Raw genomic sequence first — 19,300 nt, 5'->3', positions numbered from 1 at the left:
GAGCCATTCAACCACCTTTTTTTTGAAGTCGGTAAACGTTTTGTTTGGTTGTTAGTAAATTCCACTGACTTGTTACACTCACAAGAAATAGCCGATTGAGTGGGATATGTATGAAGCTGCGTATGATTGTTTTCGTTTTAGGCTATGTATTTAGGAAACTTTTGTAGGGACGCTTATGAACGTATAACCGGTACATTTTCTCAGTAATTTGTAAATAAATACAAAAGTCATTTTTTATTTACTATCATAATATCATCACTCATTATCATTCGTGGTAAACGAAAACTTTGAGCTCCAAATTAAGGCAATACTGCTTTTTTTACGTAGGAAAATAGGGGCATAATTAAACAACACATGAATACTTTTAATCTTACCATAATTATATTAATTACTTACTAGCTTTTACCCGCGACTTCGTTCGCGTAGAATCGCGTGATAAAAACTATCCTATGTCCTTTCTCAAGTTAAAAACTATGTCGGTCCTAAATTTCACACAAATCGGTTCAGTAGTTTAGGCGTGAAGAAAAGACAGACAGACCGAGTTACTTCCGCATTTATAATATTAGTTTAGATAAATAATACTTGTACTTCATGTTTTGATGGTATTCATTGTCAATATTATTAAGAACAGCATAATGTAGTGTCGTACCTTTTCCCAAGGTACGTATTTATGCCTTACGCAAGGAATGCAGTTCTCGGTTATTTTTAAATTAATTGAATAATATCATTTCCCTGCAACGATCGCAAATTCGTAATGGTTTTGAACGCGTATGTAAGCGTGTGAATGTACTTTTACGAAATGTTGAAAAAGTTTGCACATTCAAATGTTACAATACTATCGCCGTTTAAAATCTAGAGTGAAATTATTGCAATATTAATAGCTTTTATTTTGAATATAAACGTTGGGCATTTGAGGGAAGTTATCAGTTCACTACCAGGTGTGCACAGGACAATACAAAGTCTAACAAACTAAAAAATGGCTTCAAAGGTGAGTGTTAGAAACACTGAGACAAAGGACTAAAAAAAAATCAAATTATCGAGGAAAAGTCTCAGCAAACTAATCCATAACTATTGTTTTCCAAAGTTATTAGAATAACAAGATAATTTCAACAAAATCTTAAAGACAATATAAAACAACAAAGAAAAACTTGAAAATTAAACTTATAATGATCCTATTTTCCAGGTGTGCTTTTTAGCTTTGATGGCTTTAGCAGCTATGGTTGCTGCTGACGACGGTCACTCACACATTCACATCTCCAAACACGAAGGTCACCACCAGCCTGTGGAAATAAAGGACAAACATGGACATCACCACGTGGACTACTATGTAAGTTAATAAGCTGCTAATGAAAATATCATTAGGTATATCTTGTACTAGCTTCCGCTAGCGGTTTAACCCGTAAGTATAAAGTAGCTTACAGCCTTCCTCGACAAATGTGTGTGTCTAAAACTGAAATATTTTTTCAAATCGGTGCAGTAGTTCTTTGGATTAGCACGTTCAGACAAACTCTTCAGAGCTACAATATTAATATTTAATAATAATCATTTCATAATATGTTTTGAGATTCTTCTAACCTCACTCTAGAAAGCCTAGGGACCAAACTTTTTACTGTTGCACGTAAATTATCTCTCACTGTAAGCCTATTCTTTTTGTTCAGCAATAATTAACCACCATCTATTAACAACCATAAAAGCTCCTGTAATACAAACGACCAGCAAATAACTATAATATTCTTCCATATAATTTCCAGACGCATCCCAAATACAAGTTCGAGTATGAAGTAAAGAGTCACCACACTGGTGATCACAAGTCTCATCATGAGCACCGTGATGGCGACAGCGTCAAGGGAGAGTACTCCCTGCATGAGCCTGATGGTTCCACCAGACATATCCATTACCATGCTGACAAGCATACTGGGTAAGCATTGAACACTCTACTTGGTATGACTGCAGTATGATAAGAAACTGATTTATAATGTCGAGAAGATGACAGTCTTTGAAAATACAGATAAAACTTAACTTTAATACAGTCAGTAAAATCGTAATTTCAATAGTTCGGTCTAATAGCGGCTTAATTCCCGATCTTTGTAATAAAGGGACAAACATTCATCTTCATACTGTTCTATGACCATAAACCTACTATCATATTATTCATCATATTTTTTTCCTTTCAGTTTCCACGCCGATGTGAAACACAGCGTCCACCATCTAGTACCGGATAAACATCATCATTGATATAATAAATTAGGATTAAATAAAACGTGTTTATAGATTTAACACGTTTAACATTGTTTTATAGATCAGTATTTGTTTTTGTTTTCTTTTCAATAAAATGATTTTGTTTTAATAAAAGATTGTTTAATTGCCTCGTGAAATGTGAATAAAACAACGTGTTCTCTAAGCGGTTAAATAATAAGTTTATTCTTCTATTCTAAGGAAATAATTGTGTTGACTCTTTTGAGTTTTAATGCATGTAAGCGATTCTAAGAACTTGGTTACTTGACAAAACATGAAACTAATTATAAATTAAGCACAAAAGCTCAAATTGGTCCTTAAGTAGGTAAATCACATACAATTCAAGTTTGCAAATAAAAACTGGTTCACTTTACAATTACGAAAAGTGATCAAACTTACACACTGCACATATAAAAAGTCGAATTTTGCCCTCAAAATTATCAGTTTACTCAGTACTTTCAAGAGAAAGGGAATTAAAATAAACAGCCATCATGTTCACTAAGGTAACAATATGGATATTTTTACTAAAGTATTACTTTCAACCGTGCTCGTGTATTTTCACCAATTAAATATATTCTATCTTTCCTATCAATTTAATGTAGTCTCAAGAAGGCATGAATCTTTTCTAATAAACGTGACGTTTTAATAAATTTTGTTTTCATCACCAACGCAATCCAATAACAATGTATTCATTTTTAGATCCTCCTCATCACGGTAGCTGTAGCGGCGGTCGCTGCACAGGATCACCATCACCACGAACACCACGGCCACGCCTCCTCCTCACAGAGCATCAAACAGTACCACAGCAAAGCCACAGAGAAACACGTCGAGTACTATGTATGTTACTTCTTAAATAGAAAACAAGAGACTAGTTGCGATAGCCTTTTGTTTTTAATTCGTTTTATAAATATCTAATGTGCACCGTTTTTCAACAGTCTCACCCTAAGTACGAGTTCGCGTACAAAGTGGTGGACCCTCACACCGGCGACAAGAAGTCACAACATGAATCAAGGGACGGTGACGTCGTGAAGGGCGTGTACAGCTTGCACGAAGCTGATGGCACAGTCAGAGTTGTTGAGTACCACGCCGATAAGAAGACCGGGTATGTATCCAACTCTAGATGAACTCAATAAAACATTAGGCAGAAAACTGTTCTTAGGATGCTATAATTCGTAATGTTTTAAACAAATGACGAGCACTGCCTGATCTCTCTCCGATTGTGTCGGGTTGCCGTCCCTTCTGACTATAAGTGGGAGGGAATAGAGAATCAGATATGTTTTCGCAAGTGCTCGCTTGTGCACATAAGTAGGCCCCGCACCGCTGTATGCTCTTTAGAGAGAACAGCTATCGTGGCAGAAATATGATCGGATCGGCCATTGGTAATGGCGTCCAGATCGATCATTCTTTGTTAGCTTTTCATAGTAGCAATAATTGTACAAACAAAATTTATAGCTAATTCTTCTGTTTCAGATTCAACGCTAACGTCCAAAGGAAAGGTCACGCCCAACATATCATCCCAGAACATCATCATCATCACTAATCTAATCATTAACATTATTTTTGTTAGACTTGTATCATAAGATGTTATATTTTTGTATCGTTTAGTATATTATTTAATAAAAATGTTTTGAAATTATACTTTTTTCTCTTAATAAGTATTTAGAACAAATTCACGAGTAACTTTCACAAAATAGGCCTGAAAATGTTTATATGGTGGTTCATATAAATTTTGCAACACAATAGAGTTAGCTGACAGGAAAAGATTTAAATACTATTAGACTCTAATTTTAACTTATGTTATTGTTACCAATTAAAACATGCACAAAATAGATAAGTATACTGCCTAATTATTGTATTATTTTGTTGAAATAATGGCAATTCCAGTCACTAAATATATGCCTCGTTGGAACTCCTTCCTCTATGTTTCCAATATCACGTTCCAATTGTTCTCATAAAGTACTATGTAAGTTACAAACGGTAATTTGGAACGAATTCCATAATCTTAAGAATTAACTTATGCAAAACAAATGACTGTCGTAAAAATAGAACATCCAACTACAAAAATAATAGAAGTAATGTTTTGACTTTGTTATATTAGCAAGAATGTAGTTAAGGAAGGATGGTGTAGAAGTTACCGAGATGAAAGTAAAAATACACTCGAAACTCGAGTGGTGAAAGATTTTATGTGAATTATTGACAATAATATAAGTATTGACAATTTTTTCCGAATAAAGGAAAAACATTAGTTTTTTCTGATCTTTTGGCATTTGGTATCAAATTGGAGAATAATAGAAAAGAAAATAACAGTAGCCTTGATTTATAACTTACCTATTAGTTTTTGCCAGCGGCTTTTCCAGCGTCCCGTAGGAATTATATCACTCACCTAGATAAGAAGATGAGTATAGCCTCCCTGCATAGGCTATCTAATACTGAAATATTGTTTTATATTGTATCAATAGATCTCCCAGATTAGCGTGTTCAAGCAAACAAACTCTTTAGCAACTCGCTGTTGGCTGGTGGGCTGCACTATTTATTTAACTTTAACAATAACCGCTTAGTTTTTAGTCGTCAAATCGTTGATTTGACCAATGGGCGGTAAGTACACGGCTGGCTATGGATTGGATAACGTTATCGTTAAATGGTGCAAGTCACCCTGAGTATACATATATTGAAAAACAAGGGATAATTATGGACTAACATTTTATATCATATAGAAAAACAAAATGTATGAAGGAATACGAATTTTTCTCTACATTATGCAAATATCATAAACTATGTTTTATGGCTTCATACGCAAAAAGATCGAACTAATTTACACAGTTGGATAAAAAGTAAGTTAAAGCTTTCTTTAATTATCTTCAGCTTAATAATATTAGAAAGAAAATTTCATACACATAAGAACTCTTCTAGGCCAAAATCATAACGCACTCCCGGTGCGACACTATAAAATATCTAAAAATGATCTTAGCACCCCTTTACTTAATCGCCCCTTTACATTACTTTTGTAGTACGCAAAATTTGTCGTTAAAATTCATCTCATCTATGTGTATTCTTTATTCATTGTTGAGATGTCAAAGTTTTAAATGCTTCTCCTGTAAAGGTAGAATTCCGTGGGTCGCGGCTGACGCAGCCGCGCGCGGCTTAGGGTGCGTCCACATCTGGCGAATGCGCAGCACGCGAGCCGATCGCGAGCTGTCCGCGAGCTGCGCGCGTGCAGTCACTGCAATAGTTCGGTGCGCCTCTTCAGCGCAACTCACGTAAGGCTCGTATAGAGCGCGCGAGCGGCGCGCGATCTGCGCGCAATCAGTTCTCGCCCGCACAGTTCCGCATATTGGCTCAGTAGGTACTATCGAAGATGTCAGACGTCGCGCGCCGCCTGCGCGCCGCTCGCGTGCGGCGCTTAGGTCGCGCGCGAGCTGCGCGCGGGCCAAGCAGAAGCGGCGCACGAACAAAAATGCACGCGCGCAGCTTGCGGACAGCTCGCGATCGGCTCGCGTGCTGCGCATTCGCCAGATGTGGACGCACCCTTACGACAGTCGTCGGCCGCGCGCGACAATAGTCAACCTATGAAAATGTATGGCACCGCTGCCGAGGTCCGCGACAGTCGCGCGCGGCCGACGAATTTCGTAAGCCGCGCGCGGCATTGTGTTGAAATTAGTAGATTTTGTTCGTCCGTTCCCTCTAGTCGAAGTGCTAATTGATATCCTTGAAGAAAAAGAGGATGACGTGTTGCTGTGGCTGTATTATGAAAATAGATTACCAATCTACCCTATCTTTAAAAAGTAGAAATGATGAAGGATACTACCAAATACTGATTCAAAAGCATTTGTATTGTAATGAAAACAAAAGGAAGTTTTGCCGTCTAAATAAAAAACAATTCAATTCTGGTTTTACTAAAATTCTATAGATGTTATTAAGCGCTAGACCATGTTGAGATGCATACGGCCGCGCGCGGCTCACGAAATTCGTCGGCCGCGCGCGACTGTCGCGGACCTCGGCAGCGGTGCCATACATTTTCATAGGTTGACTATTGTCGCGCGCGGCCGACGACTGTCGTAAGCCGCGCGCGGCTGTCGTAGCCGCTATCCACGGAATTCTACCTTTAAACTACATTTTTGCGAAAAGTTAGCTGTCAAAACAATGAGGAGGATTGTGTAGCGTATTATATTATTATGTCTAGCCTGTAGTGTCCCACTGCTGGGCAAAGGCCTCCCCATCTCGCTTCCATCCTTCCCGATCTTTCGACCGTGTCCACCAATCCAGCGTAACGTATTATTTGTTGTCTATTAAGATAAATCTCAAAATGTAGACTGCTAGAATAGGTATGTTGATCAGATACCTGTGTTTAGGAAAGGTATTTCCCTGATAGTCACATTAAGTAACTAAAATAATCCTACAATTATAATAAATGCGAACATTATTTTGTTCCTCTTTTAGCCAAAAAGCTTCTTTTGGTCTATGTGCCGAAGTAGAGAAGTTCCCTTAAGAAGCGGGTGAAACCGTGGGAGAAGGGTATCAATAAGTAATAAAGCCTCAGTTGTGATACAACTATAGACAAATAAATGCAACAAAATGAAATGTACCTAGGTACCCTCTATCGACAGAACACCTTTTCGAAAAAAAAAATCTTAAATAATATAAAAACTGACTGATAGAGATTAGAAATTATATATTTTTTAAAGTAAAGGCTTAAAACATATATTTTTAGGGCTTTCACATACCGAGTCCTTGTGACAACTTTCACGGTACTTCATCAACTTCGGTAAAAAAGTTGTTGAACTTTGATCGACTGAAATATTGCGTAAAATTAGTTCACATACTTGAAGTTTCCATATAAAAGGACAGAGATAAGTTATCATATTCACAGATTTGGTTAAGTTACTTCAGTATCAACACCTTTGAAACAAAAATGTTTTCAAAAGTAAGTTCAGGAGCACAAATAAATTGCTAAAAATACATTGTAGATTGATTCTAATCGGATATCAGATTTAATGCCAAAGCAATATTTCCTCCATTTGAAATTAATAATCAAAATTATTGATTTCTAGATTATCCTAGTCGCAACCCTCCTCGCTGCGGTGAGCGCGCGGCCGCAACACGATCACGACTACCAGCACGGTCACGGTCACGCTGTGTCATCGCAGAGCATCGTACTGCACCAAACTCACGAGAGCAAGCACGAGCCCGTACACCACGAGGAACATCATGAGGAGCAGCACGAGCAGCACCAGGAGGAGCATCACCACGGACACCACGAGGAACACCACGGCCACGCATCCTCCTCACAGAGCATCAAGCAGCACCACGGCAAAGCCACTGAGAAACACGTCGAGTACTATGTATGAGATTCATTGCTTCTACACTTACTATGAATTATTGTTTTGTAGTGACGTAACTAATTGATGCATTTCTATAGTCTCACCCTAAGTACGAGTTCGCGTACAAAGTGGAGGACCCTCACACCGGCGACAAGAAGTCGCAGCACGAGGCGCGCGACGGCGACGTCGTGAAGGGCGTGTACAGTCTGCACGAGCCTGACGGTACCATCAGGATTGTGGAGTACTATGCTGATAAGAAGACCGGGTGAGTAACAAAAGCTCCTTACATCAAAATTTTCTCGTTTTATCCAAATAATATGTAAATGAATGTATCACGCGCCATCATAACGTGGGTAAACAATGATAAACGTTAGAACGTAATAGTTGTAATAATATTACATTAACGTATTCCCTCTGCGTCATTACTCCTATAACTCTGTCGAACCACATGCAAACGGTCACGTAGTTATAGCAAAATAAAAGATTTAGATTCTTCACCCCACAGTAATAAAATGTATTTTGCTTTATCCGCAGATTTAACGCCAACGTGAAGCGGGAAGGCCATGCCAAACACATCATTCCTGAACATCATCATCATCACCACTAATTTCACACAGCTGCTGTTGCTATGGATACTGAAAACTGTTGATTAGTCATGTAGTTATTAAATTGTTTTAATTGAAACATTGTGTTTTGATTCTTCTATTAAATTCTTAGGATCTGGGTCAATATCCTAATGATTGTTTACTGTCAGGACTAGAGCAATTTCGCATGAACATTTATGAAGACAGTTGTTAACAAATGCTTTGGAATAATTGGCGTCATCTTTGACAGACTTGCTAATACATACTATCTTGTGAAAGATTGGTAAATTGGACTTCCCAAAAAATATTCACTGTATTATATAACACTATTAGACAAATCATGAAGTAACTAGTAAACATGGAAATAGTTTCTTATGTATGTTCAACAGTTGCGAATGAAAATGTCGTAAATAGTTCTAATTTGTGCCGAACAGTCAATTACAACGAAACTTATATCACGATTGCTATTGTTTTCAATATAAAAGTCTTGTGTCTTACTTACACGGATCAGTTTGTTATTGAGATTAATACGATAAATACAGTGCTACAATATGTTATTGAAGGTACATGTGTATTTGATTTTTTGAAAAATTTTAATGTGATAAAGTGATGCTTAAGATTCTGTGTTTATTCAAGTGTAATGTTTGACTAGAATTATAATCATAAAAATACCAACATAAATAACTGCAAGGGAAGCAATCAAAATTATGAATCAGATTTCCCAGTCATTAACATTCGATCGTGTAGACACATAAATAATGAAGTGCAGTGCACACTATTCTTAGTTTATCTGTATTTTTTTTTAATTTGATTGTTATCACAGATATTTTGCGTGATAGCTGTCACATCAGGGACTGTGTCAGCGGCTCCCGGTCATTCATCACAATACCTCCTCAAGCACGAAGGTCATCATCATCTGATCCACATCAATGATGATCACCACCACCACACCCATCACGATCATCAGCATATCGACTACTACGTTAGTTATTAACTTTTTAAATTCTTACTTTGCTCTCAGATTATATGTAAATCCAGGTAACAGATTTTGTGTTCTGGGCTTTGTTTGAACCATTCAATGAGTAAAGCGACAAGGAGGCTTGACGCTTGAGAGACCATAAACAGTAACGTAAAAGTTTTTTTTTAGAAAGCTCAGAGATTATTGAGATTCTGTAGATAGGTAAACCAAATTAGGAAGTATCTTCTCATTTCACCTACATTTGGCAATGGAACCATTATAAGTTTTTACCATTTTTTGTAGTCTTAAGCGTTAATTGTAAACAGAATACTGACTAATATTTTTCCTCTAGACACATCCAAAACACGAGTTCGAATACGATGTGAAGGATCCTTACATGGGAGACCATAAGGAGCTTCACGAGCATAGAGACGGTGACACTGTGAAGGGACACCTGTTCTTACATGAACCTGATGGCACGGTCAGACATGTGCAATACCTCGCGGATAAAAATAATGGGTGAGATATAACTTGCGATAAGTTTTGTATAATCAATTATCATAATAAGAGATATTGTGATAAATCAGGAGAGGGCTATAGCCAAAAGAGTTCTAATTAATTGTAGCGTATGTAAGCCCATGCTTTGACAGTCATTAGAAGACAGATGTATCTTAAAAGTTTATGTAGTGCATGCTTTCTCATTTAATGTGTTTTGTTATAACTGGGCTAAGAAGGTCAAAAGCATTCCCAGATTCTGATATTTAGTTGTGTCCAATAAAACTAGGAGGTTAATTAATATTATTGAATTGTTTCTTTCTGTTATTTTTTGAGAATAATAGAATCACAGCCTGTCTATAATGTAATTTTTTCATAGTTTGTTTATGTATTCATAGATTCCAAGCGGACATGAAGCACAGTAGTACTCGTCACCAACGTCATCATCATCATCATGTTCCTCACGTACACCTTCTTCATCATCATCACCATGGATAACATGTTCCTGTTTGTTTGTTTTATTATTGTTTTATTCGTTAATTGTTGTTTTGTAGTGTAAGTAATAAACATAGATGACGTTATTGTATACATATGTATATTGTTTACAACTATTTAAGTGTTGAATAAAAAATATATACCTCTCAGAAAATTGCCTTTATTTCTTATGTTTACTAATAAATAAATCTTAAAAATTATAATCGTTATGCATTTTATGTTTAGTTAAAATATCATTAATACATGACCTAGAAATAATCATCATGACTTATGGTTACAAGGAAAACAACACTAGAGCTACATAATAAATAACATAACGTCAACAGCAGTTTTTAGAAAGAATAAGAAATATTATAGTATCAGCAACTACTTGAAATGAATTTAAAATAAAGAAAACATACCCATGTGTAAAGAATTGCACCATATCAGTCATCACAACTTGCACTAAAGCTTGCAAACTGGTGATACAAACCAAAATAAATGAAATGACACAAGATTTCAATATGTCAACAAAGTTTCTATTTGAATTATAGTTTTTATTGATAACTACGAAAAATATTCTACAGAAAAAAGACAAGTTAATTGATAGAATTATTAATTTTAACCATACATAAGACTTGTAGAACTCTGAGTACTGTCCTAACGCGAGGAAAACTGGGCATAAAACTCCTATGGGAATCGTCAACAGCCAAATGAGCACTGATAAGGTAACAAAGTTCGCCGTCACCACAAACACGCATACGATTTTGTTGTAAATGTTCCTCGCGTACACAAACATCCAGCACACTAATACAGCATCAGTTTGCTGATAAAACGCAAATATCACACTACTACCAAACGAACTTATAAAGAAATGTAGTATTGCGTATTCGAACACCGTGTTCGTCAATCTTGCTATAGTCAGCTGTGTGAGTATCTTCTGGTCCAATTTTCTGATCTCCGGCTTCATTTTGAAGAGCACACATTGAAGTATTAGACATAGTATTGATATGGCAATCCCAGTGATCCATGAGTATGTAATATATGGGCTTTCGTTTTCTCCAATTTGACTGAAGTCGGAGAATGAACTGTTTTCTTGGGTCCTGTTAGACATCTTGCAGCCATATAATTATGTTAATATAGTGTTATGACAGCGGTTAACTCACTACTGTGCAAGTCGACGTTGTTTTCCTTTAAGTTAGTTTATTTGCAACAAATGCTCCATTATTTTATTGATAGTGAATTTTGAATATATTTTCCGCCTACGCTCGAAGCTTGAAACAAGCTACCGAGTCATGTGACACGCGTTGTTACAATAAGTTACGGTAATAAATGAATGGATTGGTATGTTTACGTCATGACACAACACAGTCCCGAATTAAAACAAGTATGTCATACATAGTGTTATACCTCATTGATGTGCTTTCCGTTTTTTGAAAATGAAAAAAATCCTATTTATTTTATTGAATTTTTTTTTGATCGTTTAAGCATGTATTTTAACTTTCTTTATTCGATAAATACCAACGATTGTTTCCATTTACGCAATCAGAAAAGTACCTGTACCGTAATTAACCAAGGTCGAATATGGCTCAAGCATTGTAGCTTGATAAATCTGGTACAACTGGTTCTTTTTAATCAAAAATTTGTAAACGATCCCTTTAGTTATTGTATAAAAGCTTCAACACAACTTTTTTGATTATCAGATACCTTCAGTAGTTAATACGATCAACAACAAAAATTATAAGTTCAAAATGTTTATCAAAGTAAGCGTTACTTTGCTACTCACTACTGATTTTCGATTCCTAACAAAATACTTATAACCGTTCCCAATTTGGACAGATCTGCATAGCCGCCGCCGTCATCTGCGCCATTAGCGTTTCGGCACAACACGAGCATCATCACCACGGCCACGCCTCCTCCTCACAGAGCATCAAGCAGCACCACGGCAAAGCCACTGAGAAACACGTCGAGTACTATGTATGAAAACGTCTCTATAACCTACGATTTTCATCGTATAATGAAACATTCAGCTAATTGTATCTTGTGCTGTAGGCTCACCCTAAGTACGAGTTCGCGTACAAAGTGGAGGACCCTCACACCGGCGACAAGAAGTCGCAGCACGAGGCGCGCGACGGCGACGTCGTGAAGGGCGTGTACAGTCTGCACGAGCCTGACGGTACCATCAGGATTGTCGAGTACCATGCTGACAAGAAGACCGGGTGAGTGAGAACGCTCAAAGAATTACTCGAATTAAATCTAAAACAGCCATTCAAGTGTAGAGGTTTACTTATTTCTTTCTTTCTTTTTCAGATTCAACGCTAATGTGAGGCGTGAGGGTCACGCCAAGCACATTGTTCCTGAACACCACCACCACCATTAAATCTGTGATATTACTTGTTAGAAATGCCTCGTTGACTAATTGTTAATCTAATTATAAGAATAAAATATTAAACACAAACTAAGTTTTTTGTCTACTGAGACCTTGTTTTGCCTGGATTTACAGTAATCATATATTGTCATACCAGACTGAAGGAAAAATCATTGCCAAGCCGTACTGCCTATGGCTAGGGGAACTATCAACATAATTAAGTAATACAATAATTAATCATAATTAAGTAAGACAAAAATATTAAAAGAATATGTGGTAATGTTAATAAATCAATAGTGTTCACAATTATAATTTCACTTACAATCATTTATAAGCCCATACATTCTAACAGTCTACTAGGACTAGGACTTGGCAGCACTAAAACTACTACAAAAAACTTAACACAGCGGAATAACCATTAGATTAGGTATTGTTTATTGTTGTGGTTATCTAAATAATCTTCCGGACAATAAACACTTAAATTAACGACCTTCCTGTTATGCGAGCAAAATCGATTTCAAATAACTTAATTTTGCGAAATTGATTCGTAATTATCAAAACGCAACGGCCATAAATAATAACAGCTGATATGATTTCGAGTGAAATCAGAACTACCTTGGCTGGTTGATATTAAAATCATATAAAAGACGTGAGGTTTAGGATTTTGGTATCAGTACGCTTTTGGACAAATCTCATAACAACAACTCAGGAACAAACTCGGATCAACATGTTCTTCAAGGTATCTTTAAAAAGTGATAATTTGTGAATAGTGAAAAATTAAAATAGTGCATTATTATATTGTGAAAAGGGAAAAGTGAAAATATGTGATTTTTAATATTATTGTACCTGGTTTCCCTGTCCGTTGAATATGCTACGGATTGAGACATTACTAAAATTAAAACGCCTTATAACTCACAATTCCTGTATCGCTATTGTGCCACTGTTGGACAAAGTTCAAAAATTATAATTCTTATTACTTTTGAACGTTTTTCACAGAGACTTGACTTGTTTTCAGGTACTTTGTGCACTGTCGGTCGCCGTAGCGGTGGTCTCCGCTCACGGCTACTCCTCCCAATATGTCAACAAACACGACGGCCACCACGAGCCAGTGCACCACGGACATGATCACCACGACTACTACGTGAGTAACACTAGCAGCTCACTCACACACGCAACTAGTTCGCAATACTGATTGGTCTGTTTGTGCAGACTCACCCCAAGTACGAGTTCGAGTACAAGGTGGAGGACTCTCACACGGGCGACCACAAGTCGCAGCACGAGCACCGCGACGGTGACGTCGTCAAGGGACACTACTCGCTGCATCAGCCCGACGGTTCTGTCAGGGACGTCCACTACAGCAGCGACGACCACACAGGGTGAGTCTACTTCATATTAAACCAGTCGGTTCTGAATATCAAGTCTTATTCAGAGGTAAATTTAAATTCAAAGAACCACAAACTATCATCGAACGAATTGATGTGAAAAAATAATTCCTTAATTATGAGAATACTGTGCTGAATTAATTTATTAATTATATATTTTTTTCCAGCTTCCATGCTGACGTGAAGTACAGTACCCACCACGAGATCCCTCACCATCATCACCACCACTGAAGAGTCGTTATGTAATGTCTTACCTCAACTGAAAGAACTGATATTGTTACTATGTTATGTTATAAATAAACTCAATATTTATTCCCAGTCAACAAAATAAAAATATTTAATAACGTTCAATATTTTTGGTTTATCTTTTTTTTCCTACGGAGTCACTCTGAATCTTTCATCATCATTGATCGTGAACGTAGAGTGTCTTATATTTGTGGTGCCATGTTATCAAGCACATTATAGCATTATGACACTGATCTAGGCGGGAGGATGATCAATTTTTAGATTTGATCTATAGATTTGAATCGAAATTTTGATAAACAACGTTTATTGTTTGGCTATATCACTATCACTACATATTATAAAACAAAGTTGCTTTTTCTGTCCCTATGTCCCTTTGTACGCTTACATTTTTAAAACTACGCAACCGATTATCATGCGGTTTTTTTTTTAATAGATACAGTGATTAAAGAGGAAGGTTTATATGTATAATAACATACATTAATAGTGGATAAATACTGTTATCCCTTGCGAAGAGTCACTAGTTTCAAATAAAATAAAGAGAAAAATATTTTTGCATTTTATATTTCAGTAGCGTAACAGTATATTTACAATTTAACAAGTCATTATTAACAACTAATATCACAGAATCAGTGGTGGTGGTGGTGTTCGGGAACAATGTGCACGGCATGACCCTCGATCTTAACGTTGGCGTTGAATCTGGAGAGAAAAAAATAATATAGCAACAAACAACAGTAAATAAAGACTTCAACTTCCTACTTTTTGTTTGTACTTTTTCCACTACTCACCCAGTCTTCTTGTCAGCGTGGTACTCGACGATCCTGACGGTGCCGTCGGGTTGATGCAGACTGTACACGCCCTTCACGACGTGACCGTCACGAGACTCGTGCTGAGATTTCTTGTCGCCGGTGTGAGGGTCCACCACTTTGTACGCGAACTCGTACTTAGGGTGAGACTGTGGGAAAAGTGTCAGTTAGTCACCTTTGTTGCTACAAAAATGAAATTCATAGTACCTAACGGTAAAATTAATGATGAGTAGATGTAATGCACATGAACAGTTCTCATACATAGTACTCGACGTGTTTCTCAGTAGCATGTCCGTGGTGCTGCTTGATGCTCTGTGAGGAGGAGGCGTGGCCGTGGTGTTCCTCGTGGTGTCCGTGGTGATGCTCCTCCTGGTGCTGCTCGTGCTGCTCCTCATGATGTTCCTCGTGGTGTACGGGCTCGTGCTTGCTCTCGTGAGTTTGGTGCAGTACGATGCTCTGCGATGACACAGCGTGACCGTGACCGTGCTGGTAGTCGTGACCGTGTTGCGGTCGCGCGCTCACCGCAGCGAGGAGGGTTGCGACTAGGATAACCTGAATGAAAAATATGGTTTAAAAAATAGTTATCACTAATATAATAGATAAACATAAGTCTTTTTTTTTAACAAAAAACTATAAACATTGATTCCATTTGTTACCTTAAGGGACATTTTTGTCTTTAGTTTGTGTTGCTCCTTCGCAAATGCAATCGTAAATGATATGGAATGAGTAAAACAATTGACTTTTTATACAAAAAAAATGCAACATACGAAATCTGAGTGATCCAGTTTCTTACAAATAATATAAATTAAAACAAAACCTTAAAACTTGTTCTCACCAACAAGTTTTTTGTCGAATGTTGAATGAATGATTGCAACCTTGAGTAAAATATTTTGTCAGTACTTAGCCCTTTCTCCAAAAAAAGGAAATTTTAATTAACTTCATATTTTTTTTTAAACAGAGTTCAAAAGAGGAACGATCTATTACATCAATATCCATGCGTACCGATATACAAAAAATCTAACAGTTGGTGCTCCCAGGATATATTCTTATTGCAAGCAAAACATTTTATTTTTGATCTATTAATTTTGAATTTGAATTACGTTGAAATACGGGCTTATTACAGTTGACTAAATCCAGTCGTCTAAATGATTCAGTCACTAAATTCAAACAAATGTAATCGCATTTAGGAAGGAAAGAATTTCATTAAATCATTTAGAAACCTAATTAGACAAAACTAATTAGGCTACTGAAGTTAGTCAAGTGTAATAAACCCTTAAGTGTGAGTTTCAATCTCGAGCAAACTATAGATAATGGTCTTGTAAATCTATAAAGCGGCCAAAATTGTTTAGTGTACGAGCTCCACTTTAAAACATAAAGTCAATTTTGATACAATTATTTACTGCTCTCGAGGAATATGTTCCATAGCTACAGAATTCCGACGAGCTAAATTACCCTTTGATACCCCTTGCAATTTGGATTCTTTGAGAGTATACTTTCTTGGGGATATCTAGTATGGACAAGAAGATTTATTCGGTGGAAATAATTGGAGACAGCTAAAGTTTAACTTTCTTTTATTTTTCATAATTCAGTTCTGTCTAGAGACTACAACAAGGTCCTTTAGTAATGATGGTGAGGCACGATGTGGTGTGTGCTGTATTTCACATCGGCGTGGAAGCTGAAACAAATACGATTTCATCAATTTGCAATGAGGGTTTTTGAAATTTTTTCTGCCACCGGGTGGCGCCACGTATGCGTCTGGTCCAAACAGCTGTCAAATAGTATGGAATTGTAGGTGCCGAACTTATTGTTTATTGAAATTCTGTTATATTGGAAGTGTTATTGATTTTATTATGGACTACGGTCAGAATAAGGTTTCCGAACTAAAAATTGAGCTAAGAGAGAGGGTGCAAATATCACTGGTACTAAGGAAAAGCTTGTTGAAAAATTTGTTAACACAATATGATTTAGTTTTTTTTATTTACTCAACCGCAATAGTAAAACAATAATGCAGTGCTTTAATTATAAAATAAAAAAACACTAAAATCGTTCACTATTCATAGTAAAGATAAGCACTTTGACAGTTATCTGGACCTGACGACTCGGTGCTGCCACCTGGTGGACGCCATTTTCGAAAACCCTCATTCTACAAGAATATTTTAAGTCAGGATTTTTTGCTTAGAAATTATAAATGTATAAGATATCTCACCCGGTGTGGTGGTCGCCGTGGTAGTGGACGTCCCTGATGGAGCCGTCGGGCTGATGCAGCGAGTAGTGTCCCTTGACGACGTCACCGTCGCGGTGCTCGTGCTGCGACTTGTGGTCGCCCGTGTGAGAGTCCTCCACCTTGTACTCGAACTCGTACTTGGGGTGAGTCTGCACAAACAGACCAATCAGTATTGCGAACTAGTTGCGTGTGTGAGTGAGCTGCTAGTGATACTCACGTAGTAGTCGTGGTGATCATGTCCGTGGTGCACTGGCTCGTGGTGACCGTCGTACTTGTGCACGTACTGGGAGGAGTAGCCGTGAGCGGAGACCACCGCGACGGCGATAGATAGCACACAGAGTACCTAAAACGAATTTAATTGTTTTTAAAAGAACACTTCAAATAACGATTTTCTGCTTCAAGAACGGCTATCCAGTTGAACGACCAGATTACGTGCAAAGGCCTGAGGCTTCAGCTTTAAAGTATGTCTACCTATAAATTATAATTTTTAGCAATATACAGTAATAAACAGGTTCTCAAATGATTTTATATTAATATACCTTGAAGAACATGTTGGGTTCTATAATTGTTAGAGGCCTAAGCAAAGTCCAGTAGTGAACTGATACACAACTTTAAACTCCAGATACTTTTATACGAATTTAAATAACATTGTCAAGGTATCTATAGATTTCTCTCAATTACGTTGACAGTAAAATCATACACGCTTTGACAATTGTTTCGTAAGTAATACGCAACGTTCGTTTTAATTATGGACAACAGAAACTGTCTAACGTTCGTAGATTTACACGTTACTGGATTTTTATCAGCAATAAAATATTCAAATGATTAAATGCATTTTTTTTGGTTTTCATAAATACGGTCGTCAGATTGGAGTTGTCTTAGAAAGTAGATAAAAATAAATTATCTAGAACGTGTTTGTATTACAATATAATGTGTTACACAGCAGTATAATTTACACTGTTCTGGGTCCATCTATGGGATAAAAAATTCAGTGCAATCACTTTCAATTTCTACTTATTTCATTTTTGGTAAATAAACAGATTGCCAAGCTACGCTTGAAATTGACATTGAACATTGAAGAAGCAACGTGAAATTAGTGAACCGATACAAAATATTTTTTCTTCTTGCTATATAAGCTTTTAGGGTCTAATACCTCGCAGTTTACTGTTAGCTTGTACTCACGAATATTTTTTATCTTATTTTATTACGTCCACAGTCCACACTAATTGCGTACAACTTACGAAACAATATCGTTTTGCGTATATGATTTAACTGCCAACATAATTGGGAGAAATCAATAATACCTTGACAATGTCATTTAAATTCTTATAAAACAGCACGGAGCTTAATGTTTTCTATCAGTTGACTACTGAACTTAGTTTGCAGTAATAGCAAAAATCGTAATAGAACAACATGTTTTTCAAGGTTAGAGAGGATATTAATTTTCTTACTTCCTCAATTGATAATCTTTTTTTTTGTTATGGTTTAATTTTATTTATAAAAATGATCCTACAGGTACTTTGCGCGCTGTCAGTTGCCGTAGCGGTGGTCTCCGCGCACGGCTACTCCTCCCAGTACGTGCACAAGTACGACGGTCACCACGAGCCAGTGCACCACGGACATGATCACCACGACTACTACGTGAGTAACACTAGCAGCTCACTCACACACGCAACTAGTTCGCAATACTGATTGGTCTGTTTGTGCAGACTCACCCCAAGTACGAGTTCGAGTACAAGGTGGAGGACTCTCACACGGGCGACCACAAGTCGCAGCACGAGCACCGCGACGGTGACGTCGTCAAGGGACACTACTCGCTGCATCAGCCCGACGGCTCCGTCAGGGACGTCCACTACCACGGCGACCATCACACCGGGTCAGTTAACTTCCCTCTTCTTTGACTATTGTTTACTTTTGAAGAAAGAAAATTCTAATCATGTAGCAATTATTTCCACAAATGTTTACAAAAAGATAAACATTCTTACCTATCATGTACCTTGCGATTATTTTATTAAGTCTTATCTTTTCTATTTTTCAGCTTCCATGCCGACGTAAAGTTCAGCACTCATCACGAGATCCCTCACCATCATCATTACTGAAGAGTCGTTACCTAATTTCATACCTCAGCTGAAAGAACTGATATTGTTACTATGTTGTCTTAAAATAAATTATTTATTTCCATCCAAATTACAAAATGTCTTCATTATATTTAA

The 19,300-nt window shown here is 37.1% G+C and overlaps 4 protein-coding genes across 4 annotated transcripts; 3 read left to right on the top strand and 1 right to left on the bottom strand.

Annotated features, from left to right (window-relative positions):
- The first annotated feature begins 903 nt into the window (after nt 1-903).
- LOC110375268 (cuticle protein 19) lies at nt 904-2,295 on the top strand. Its single transcript, XM_021333322.3, has 4 exons — nt 904-988; nt 1,184-1,327; nt 1,752-1,918; nt 2,175-2,295. Exons 1-4 carry the CDS (start codon nt 977-979, stop codon nt 2,233-2,235), a joined length of 384 nt encoding a protein of 127 aa, XP_021188997.3. The 5' UTR covers nt 904-976; the 3' UTR covers nt 2,236-2,295.
- A 4,849-nt stretch (nt 2,296-7,144) lies between these two features.
- LOC110375269 (histidine-rich glycoprotein) lies at nt 7,145-12,511 on the top strand. The gene is made up of 7 exons (XM_064034333.1): nt 7,145-7,156; nt 7,284-7,574; nt 7,652-7,818; nt 8,088-8,157; nt 11,904-12,041; nt 12,117-12,283; nt 12,375-12,511. Exons 1-7 carry the CDS (start codon nt 7,145-7,147, stop codon nt 12,442-12,444), a joined length of 915 nt encoding a protein of 304 aa, XP_063890403.1. The 3' UTR covers nt 12,445-12,511.
- A 600-nt stretch (nt 12,512-13,111) lies between these two features.
- On the top strand, nt 13,112-19,256 carry LOC110375273 (histidine-rich glycoprotein). Its single transcript, XM_064034332.1, has 10 exons — nt 13,112-13,171; nt 13,448-13,573; nt 13,642-13,808; nt 13,982-14,044; nt 14,850-14,965; nt 15,186-15,295; nt 18,495-18,512; nt 18,603-18,728; nt 18,797-18,963; nt 19,126-19,256. Exons 1-10 carry the CDS (start codon nt 13,160-13,162, stop codon nt 19,184-19,186), a joined length of 966 nt encoding a protein of 321 aa, XP_063890402.1. The 5' UTR covers nt 13,112-13,159; the 3' UTR covers nt 19,187-19,256.
- Nucleotides 16,422-17,684, bottom strand: LOC135116725 (cuticle protein 7-like). Its single transcript, XM_064034178.1, has 4 exons — nt 17,627-17,684; nt 17,305-17,430; nt 17,070-17,236; nt 16,422-16,538 (listed from the first exon to the last, which is right to left on the bottom strand). The coding sequence occupies exons 1-4, from the start codon at nt 17,636-17,638 to the stop codon at nt 16,481-16,483; spliced, it is 363 nt and encodes a 120-aa protein (XP_063890248.1). The 5' UTR covers nt 17,639-17,684; the 3' UTR covers nt 16,422-16,480.
- Nucleotides 19,257-19,300: the final 44 nt, after the last annotated feature.

This window comes from Helicoverpa armigera, chromosome 4 (assembly GCF_030705265.1).
Source record: "Helicoverpa armigera isolate CAAS_96S chromosome 4, ASM3070526v1, whole genome shotgun sequence".
Taxonomy (NCBI): domain Eukaryota; kingdom Metazoa; phylum Arthropoda; class Insecta; order Lepidoptera; family Noctuidae; genus Helicoverpa; species Helicoverpa armigera.
The sequence above is the reverse complement of the archived record's forward strand: the minus strand, read 5'-3'. Positions and strand labels throughout refer to the sequence as shown.